Raw genomic sequence first — 8663 nt, 5'->3', positions numbered from 1 at the left:
CCTTCTGATGATATAGGAAAGGGGGTGGGGGGTGAGCAAGTGGGAAATACAGTATGAATGAGCGATGAGTAACGCTTTCAACCCAACTTGCACATGGAACAAAAAATATGAGATAACTAATAAGAGTGGTATGCGCTTAAAATATCAAACCAAAATGGTAGCTGAAAGAAATGGGTTGAAAATTATGTTCTCTATGCCTTCTGATAGAAATAGGGGAAAGAAGCAAGAGAAAAAGAGGTTGAGGAAAAGAAAAACAGAAAATGTAAGACAGGAGACTGATAAGGAGAAAAGGGCAAGAGGGGGGAGAAGAGAAAGACCAAAGCAAGAGAAATGAGAAACAAGCTTAAGAGAAAAAGACAAAGGGGAAAAACTAAAGTGAAAGCGAGAACGAGAGGAAGCGAGAATAAAAAGGGAAAAGAGGGGGGAACAAGAGATAGAGAGCAATAGAGTGTCACGGCCTGTGTCGCCTTGGGTTGGTGCTAGCAATGGCAAAATAAATCGGGAAATGCTCCACACACACACGTTGATGCTTCAAGAGGATTCATTTCCACCACTACGCCATCATGTGGACGGAAACATGCTTACATCAAATACGCTCTGGATACAGAAAAAAAAATGATTGATATACGGTTTTTGAAGAGTGTATTGAAAGCGTAGCATGGATTGTTTTGTGTTACTTGGTGCATATGCAACAAGGAGCTAAAGTGCTTATTCATTTATAGCTAAAAACTAAGTTTTTCAAAGGTTTTGAACCCAGCATTTTTTTGCTAAGAATTCACGTGGTACATATGAAGCAGGGGTTCATAAATGTCTAATAGCGACTAAATTGGAAGTGCCCACCCACGGACACGCTCTGCCCCTCCCAAAGAAAGTGGATGTATAATGAGGGCAGTTTGGGCAGGGTGTGTGTGATCTCATTTATATATTAATACTGTGCTAAATTTGTATACTAAAAATACTACACGAATATCTAAAAATATAGTTGGTCTTTATAAACAAGGTTAACATATTTTGCTTTCATTCTGATTAGAAAAAGTACAACTACAGTAATGTAAAAAAAATGAAAAAAAAATCTGACTATTTCTGCAGAAGTACTACGAAAATACTGTGTTTTTACTGTAAATCGACTGATTTACAAGAGCGTTGCTTGCACCTTGAGTTTAAACTATTATTTATGACAAAATGAGCATCAACACTCATTTTAAGTTGAATATGTATCTTGATAAAGGACAATCCACGTCAACATGCGCCGAAAAATTAGCTTTCGTCAGGAAAACGGTTTGTTTTGTTGAATTTGTGTTTTATGGCTTTCCAGGAAAAAAAAACACGATTTTGCTTTTATGGCTCTTATTCACTGTATTGTATGTCTTTAATGTGCCACTAGATGTCAGTGTTGTTGCATACAGAGGACGAATCTTAAACAGCGTGAGGGAGATTAATAAGAAAAAATGAAATAGAGCTACAGTAGCTTAAGGTGTGGCGCCTGACTCTGGTGACACCAAGTGGACATGTTTAAATCCGCAGCTCATTTTTCTCTTGCGCTTCTCTGTTGTATCGCGAGCTGGATTACAACCCCTTGGCGGGCCTAATCCAGCCAGCAGGCTGCACGTTAGACACCCACCCTGCGTTGCAATTTACCAGTGGGAAACGCTAGCTTCATTTTTTAACATGTCGCATAATAAATGTCAATCGTAATCCTTGCACTAATACACATTTCAGAGTGCCCTGTTTAGGTGTAGCGTGCACTTGCCTGTAGGGGGCAATGACTCTTCATAGGACAATGCCATTCAAACCAATGCCAACTGCCGTTAATCACCAAAGACGAATTCAATTGCGAATGGAAGCCACCAGAGAACAGCATCCGTGTTGTTTTTAAGCACACTTGTGGTGAAACGCGGCAACATTTGAGAATTTCCAAGCGCTTCACAGACAAATCAAGCCGTTTTAAATCCTTGGACAGTAAAATGAAAAGCGTTTAAGGATTTCAAGCACCTGTACAAACCCTGCAAATAATAGACGTTATTGAAGAAAGTAGACGGCACAGGTCAGTTTTAAAATGTTTATTTAAAAAATAAAATACAAAAACACTTAAAAACGTCCAGAAGAAAACAGTCCAGAAACCAAAAAAACAGCCGAACGCTGGTTCCTGGCTCACAACAATCGGACAAGCAAAATCTTTTTTTTTTTGTTTTTGCGGGCTTCAACAAACCCCACCATCATATTTTCTTTCCATAAGGTTTACATTGCATCTCCATCGTACGTAAAGGCAGAATTTTCGCTTCGAACAAATTCGAAAAACGACCGTATCGTCCGGACTACAAATCGCTCTTACCTTCCGAAAAATGCATAATCGAGAAGGGAAAACCCTAAATGGGTCGCAACCCCCAGCCAAACTATGAAATGGCGACGACTTATGGTCCGGAAAATACAGTAAGCTAGGGGCGAGCGCGTTTTCATGACATATGATTACTGCATGAAGTAGGTTGTCACGTCTCAAACTGCCAATTCCTGCTTTCAATTGAAAAACCCGAGTCTAAAGTTTTCCGCCTGATAAGTCAACGAGTCAATCAGGCAAGGGTGTCAAACTCTAGAGCTACGGGGCTGCACGCTAGAAAAGACGGAATTAGGGAGGAAAAGCGAGAGAGAAAGGGGGCGAGAAGGAGAGAAATAAAAATACAAGATACATAAAGTGAGATGGGAAAAAGAGAAAAAGAATGAGGAAAAAGAAACTGAGGTGGAGACAAAGAGAGGGAAAGAGAAAGATTTTAAAAAGAGAGGAAATGAAAGAAAGGTTAAGCAAGAAAAGGGTAAAGGAGAGAGATCGGGAGAAACGGAAAAAAAGACAAAAGGAGAGGGAAAAATAATGGGAAAAACAGAGAAGAGATGGAGACATAAGAGAATGAAGACAAAGGGCAGTGGCTCTCTACGCTTACCGGAATCGTTTCACGCACAAAGTCGCACACGGACTCAATTTTGAGTTGTACAAAACTAGACTTTGGAGACATCTTGGGATACTCTAATGAGGATGGGGCCAAGTCCTGCCTAATAGGGCACTTTCAACTCTTGGGGCAGCGGGAAAAGGAAGGCAAACCGACAACATGGGATAATAGGAGTAACCCACTTGCATAGAAATAACGTTCATCGTTTTGATGGCGAATGGGATGCCGTCCTGACCCTATTTCAAGACTGGCTCTCACACTTGCACCTGTGACGCTCTCATAGATAAGAGTGAATAGCAACACATGGCATCCTTTTACACGTGTACTGGTCCGACGTTTGTCTTGGTAAACACGGGTCAAACACGCTAACTTACAGCACTGCAATGGTCTCATAAACCCATGTCAAAACCTTACACAAGATTGGTCAAACACCTTGTTCATAATAGCAAGTAAAACACGAAGAATAGGATTATGTTCATGAAGAAAGGTAAAAGAGCGCATTTGAGCAGTAAGTGTGTAAGCTTCTGCCATACGTTTATGAGCCCATATCAGTACTGTAAGGGTGCCTGTTTAACGTTTAAGGTGTTTGCAAGCCTTCGACCGATATCCATGCACACATAATGGTGACATATACTCAACACACGCGGGTAAAAAGTTTGTGTTCATGAAGAAAGGTAAAAAGCTGTTGTCATGTGTTTATTTCACGATACTCTCGACATGGACTGTGAACGAACGTGTCTCACTCAAGTGAATGAGCGCGTTTAACCGGTACATGTGTGTCAACTTTTCGAATTTTATTTGCGAGACGATTGCGTGATGGTTAGTCAGTGGTCTCAAACTTACTGCCCGGGGGCCAATTGCAGCCCCCAGGATGATAGTTTGAGGCGCCCTCCTTGATGTGAAAGTTGAAGTGCCAGTGTGTATTTTCGCACTAGATGTCGCTGTATTCTGTTATGCCGCCGATAATGAGTGCTAAAAGCACGAAAGAAGACTATTACCTTCAAACCCCAAGAAAATGCAAAAAAAAAAAAAAGGTCATTTATTTTTTTTCCCATTTTGTCTGTTCCCCGACTTTTCATTCCAGTGCCTCTTTTTCTTCTTACTTCTTCCCTATTTTTCATCCATTTAAAAAAAATACTTTACCCTTCTTTGTCTTTCTTTGAGAAAGGCTGGGTAAAAATTGGAAGGAGAAAAAAGTGCTTTTTACTCACTTTCAGTCTCCACAGTTTGTATTCTTCCTCTGACTCATTTTTGCTTGAACTACACATTACAGTGGACAAACATAAAACACCGTCTCTTCAATAACAGCGGAATGTTTTTATCGGTGCTGTTTTTGCGGAAAACCCCATTTGGCCCGACCTCACCCGGATCCTAGCTTGAACGTCCCGCAACTCAATTCAGTTCGAGAACCCTGCTGTAAGCGAACGTGTTTGACTTTGTTTTATGAACACAAATTTTTGACCAAAGTTTTCCCAGAACGCGCGCAAGGTTTGGACATGCGTTTCCTTTAACTCTCGTGATGAATGAGAGCATGTCGGGTTCAAGCGTGAGAGAATTTTGGCCCAGACGGCGCCCCATAATGGCGAGTGGTCGCCTTTGCACTGTGAGCGCACACACGCAAAGAAAGGCATTGCAAACAATTAGCGGAAGTACCTGGCATTTAAATACACACAAGATTCCTGAACGGAATCAAAATATAATTCCCTTGAATTCGGGTCCTTGGAAAAGGAGGACCACTCGAATTCAAGGGAATTCCGGGACCGCAAATAGGGAAACCCCTTACCCCAGAGAACCTTCTAGCGCAGGGGTGGGCAAATATTTGGAGTCGAGGCCACATTGGGCTAAAAAATATGGCCATTTCAAAAGAAATATACATGTAGACATATACATGTTGTCTTTAGAAATACATAAGTCTCATCAAATTGGTTTGAAAACAATCACAACTAAAGTAAGTAATAGATAATGGATTAGGTACCTGTTTTAAGCACTCCATTTGATATTTATTCTTGTAGCCTTACAGTAGTTGTATTTTCGTAAATATCTTTGCAACATTTCTGCAGTTGGGTTTTTGTTTTAGTTCTGTAGTATTGCTGTACTTTTATTTTTGTAGCATTTCTGCAGTAGTATTTTCATACTAGAATTGTTGGTGTATATCTGTAGTTTTGTAATAATACTGTAGTTTTATTATTTTGTAGTATTTCTGCAGTAGCATTCTTGTAGTAGTTTGCAGTAGTATTCTTGTAGTATTTCTGTAGTGAGATTTTTGTAGTAGTATTTTTTGTATTATAGTATTACTGTAGTGGTATATTAAAGTATTTCCAAAGGAGCGTTTCTGTTGCATTCCTGTAGAATTTTTGTAATATTCCCATAGTACTATTTTTGTCATATTTCATCATGAAATTATTACTGTAGTCATATTTTTGTGGTATTTCTGGGGTAACATTTCCTCAGTAGTAATTTTGTATCTATATTCCAGTATTACGGTAGTGACGTTTTCGTAATCTTTCTCTATATATTTTTTTTCTTTTCAAAGCAAAATAATGAGTTACCTGCTTTGAAACACTACATTTGGTATTCAGCTTTGAAATAAATGTGTAGCTTTTCGTTGTACACATACAATTGGGACAGCGTTGGCACCAATAGTACTTTATTTAATATTCCTATGATGTTTTGACCAGTTCTGTTCGGCGGGCGGGATTAAAAAGTGTAAAATCGTGACCCTCGGGCCGCAGTTTGCCCACCCCTGTTCTAGCGCTAGCCTGGCTTCACCCAAGCAGTCACTCTGTCGAGTCTGTGAGACAAATGGCAGCGAGAGCCTCCTGAAAAAGGCGAAAGCGCAACTTGAGTTTTCAAAAACACAATTGCAACACTCACCAAATTCAGACCGCAGACTGCAATTTTCCTGCCATTTCAGACTCCAATTTCTAGGGAGAGGGGGGTTGGGGGGGGTGGGGTGGAGGGATGGGGGGACAACGCGAAAAGGGCTCCTCCATAAAAGCAGAAGAGGGGTCTTTGACCTTAGGCTCCTTCTCACCAGAAATATCTAAAAAGGTTCTGTAAACAGAATGTAAAAACTCTACAAAAATAAAACTGTATAAAAATGCTTTTGACATTTACATACTAAATTAAATAAGCATTACCGTTCCAAAAGGAAAACAAATATTGCACAAAATGTAACCCAAAAAAAGTGTAAAAGGCCTCCCGTCGGCATCGCTCCGAAACAAGACAGGATCTCGGAAAAATTGAGAGAACTTAAATACTGACCGCAACCTAATACTGAATCGCTACGAGGCAGTAAACAAAAAAGGTCAGAGCTGCGGGGTTTTCCCGCCGCTCCTGTCGGGTCTTAGACGCTGGTCTCGGTGAGGTGGGACTCGGACTCGGAGGAGACTGGCAGTTTTTCATCTGCTTGGACTGACGGGGAGGCTGTCCCTCTTCCGGCGCCGCCACGTGTTCCTATGGAACTGTGCGTGCGTGTTAGCGAGTCCGCGAGTCCCCGGGACCGGGTTGTTGATCAGCGGCGGGTTGTGCAAGCCCTTCATGTTGAACTTGATGCCGTTCTGAAATGGAGGAACGGAGGAGACAATCATGAAACCGTGACCACTAGGGCTAAAACTAACACAGGATTTATACACCTTTTTACAATTTACACAAGCAATTTTTCATCTTGCATGCTCATTTATCATTGCAAATGATTCTTTGGTAAATGGCAAACATATTTGTAGATCTAAACAATATGTGTGTAAATCTCTCCTAATATAATGACTAATGAGTAATATGTAGCTAAAATTTCAATTGTAGGATATTCTTCCCATTTGAATTTACCATTTGCTAAACGCCATTTCAATGTTTTGCATGTCCCATAATAAATGTCCACAATAATCCTTGCACAAATACAAATTTCATAGAACCATGTTTACGTGTAGCATGTACCTGTCCTCTTGGGCACAGCCTGTAGGGGGCAAAATGCTTCATATGACAATGCAATACAAACTAATATCAGCTGCCGGAGGAAGAAATTTGATGGTGAAACAAAGCCACCAGGGAGTCAACAAATGTAATATACATGAAATAACAGATTCGGTGCAGTCTAAATGATCACCCCTGCAAAAAATGACCACTCAAACAAAAAAAAAAGAACATAGAAGGGCCTACCTTATGTATGTGGCTGGAATGGGGGCTGGGTGAAGGCTGTGGACTGGAAGGTGTAGGGGCATGGGCTGGGGAGGGCATGTGGAAGAAGGCGGGCAGACTGGTGTCGATACACACCTGTCTGGCAGGCAAGCTGTGCACAGTGAGACTCCCAGGGAGCGAGGCGCGAGCCTGGCATTGAAGAAAAAAATGATTCAAAATTGAGCTGCAATGCAAGAGGTTTTCTTCTTCCAAGGGACAGGGGCATAACAAAACAATATAATACAGAAGCACTGCGTTACAGCAACATGTGTACCTGCGAGCCGGGAGGCAAGATCAGGTGGTGCCCTGCCATTCCTGGTTTGGCGGTACAGATGCTGAATCCTGGCGGAAAAGCCAGTCCCAGCGGCGGGAACGACTTGTAAGGTGGCAGCGGGGGTGCAGGCACGGGGCATGGTGGGGCTGAGTCGGAGTCCTGTGACGGGGCACAAAATTCAAGCGAGACGGATGTCAATTCAATGGGGTCATCTACGTTTGATACAGGGAAAGGTTGAAAATAAATACATTCTTAAACTTTTAGTTTTTAGAGTGTATATACATGTGAATTCATGTTTATTTGTATAGACCCTAATTTCAAAGGGCTGAACAGACGACAATTACACAATCCCCTGATCTGAAACCTACATAAGGGTTAGGAAAAACTCAAGAATCTCAGAAGAAAAATGAAGAAACCTTAAGAAGGGGCTGCACATAAGGTAATCCCCATTGCAGGATGACCAGGCTGCAATAGATGTTGCAAGGGCACCGACAGACAAAACACAGACATCATTAACATGAAATAGAGGTAATGACAGAGTGTCCGCTTGACAAATTCCTGTTGCAAGATCTTGACTGTTGTAGCAGGTTCTAGATGATGGTGCACATCAGGTCCAAGTGCTGGTACGATGGCTCAAAATGCTTGCAATGTGCAACAACTAGGCTCACCCTTTTCCCTCAGGGACTGTTAAGCTATTGGAAGAATGTTTACAACTTTCTTCCACTGGTATGTGTGCGAGCATTCGCCACACAGATGCACGGACAGCTGTTGGCCTTCCCAACCACTGCCGTGAGTGTGGAAAAGCCAAAGAGGGGATTCCTCCAGAACTCCGAATGAGACCGATGTCGCAAGGGGAATGCAAAGTTGAAGAAGCATATACAGTGCATCCGGAAAGTATTCACAGCGCTTCACTTTTTCCACATTTTGTTATGTTACAGCCTCATTCCAAATTGTATTAATTTAATCTCTTATCTCAAAATTCTACACAAAATACTCCATTATGACGATGTGAAAACATTTTTTTGGGAATAGGAAAATAGAAATCACATTTACATAAGTATTCACAGCCTTTGCTTAATACTTTGTTGATCCACCTTTGGCAGAAAATACAGCCTCAAGTCTTTTTGAATATGATCCCACAAGTTTAGTACACCTATCTTTAGGCAGTTTTGCCCATTCTTCTTTGCAATAAGTCTCAAGCTCAATCAGGTTGGATGGGAGACGTTTGTGCACAGCCATTTTCAGATCTCTCCAGAGATGTTCGATCGGATTTAAGT

The 8663-nt window shown here is 41.4% G+C and overlaps 1 protein-coding gene across 1 annotated transcript in view; it reads right to left on the bottom strand.

Annotated features, from left to right (window-relative positions):
• Positions 1 to 2045: 2045 nt before the first annotated feature.
• tent4a (terminal nucleotidyltransferase 4A) overlaps positions 2046 to 8663 on the bottom strand; it is a 28854-nt gene continuing 22236 nt past the window's right edge. Inside the window, exons 11-13 of the mRNA XM_088328968.1 lie at positions 7387 to 7545; positions 7095 to 7262; positions 2046 to 6499 (exon numbers count right to left, since the gene is read on the bottom strand). Of these exons, the coding sequence (XP_088185094.1) occupies positions 6341 to 6499; positions 7095 to 7262; positions 7387 to 7545 (486 nt within the window). The 3' untranslated portion in view covers positions 2046 to 6340. The remainder of the gene's footprint in view (positions 6500 to 7094; positions 7263 to 7386; positions 7546 to 8663) is intronic.

Source organism: Urocampus carinirostris, chromosome 2 (assembly GCF_059441175.1).
Source record: "Urocampus carinirostris isolate Australia breed hairy pipefish chromosome 2, RoL_Ucar_1.0, whole genome shotgun sequence".
In the NCBI taxonomy this organism is placed as follows: domain Eukaryota; kingdom Metazoa; phylum Chordata; class Actinopteri; order Syngnathiformes; family Syngnathidae; genus Urocampus; species Urocampus carinirostris.
This window is presented reverse-complemented; position numbering and strand designations above follow the sequence as displayed.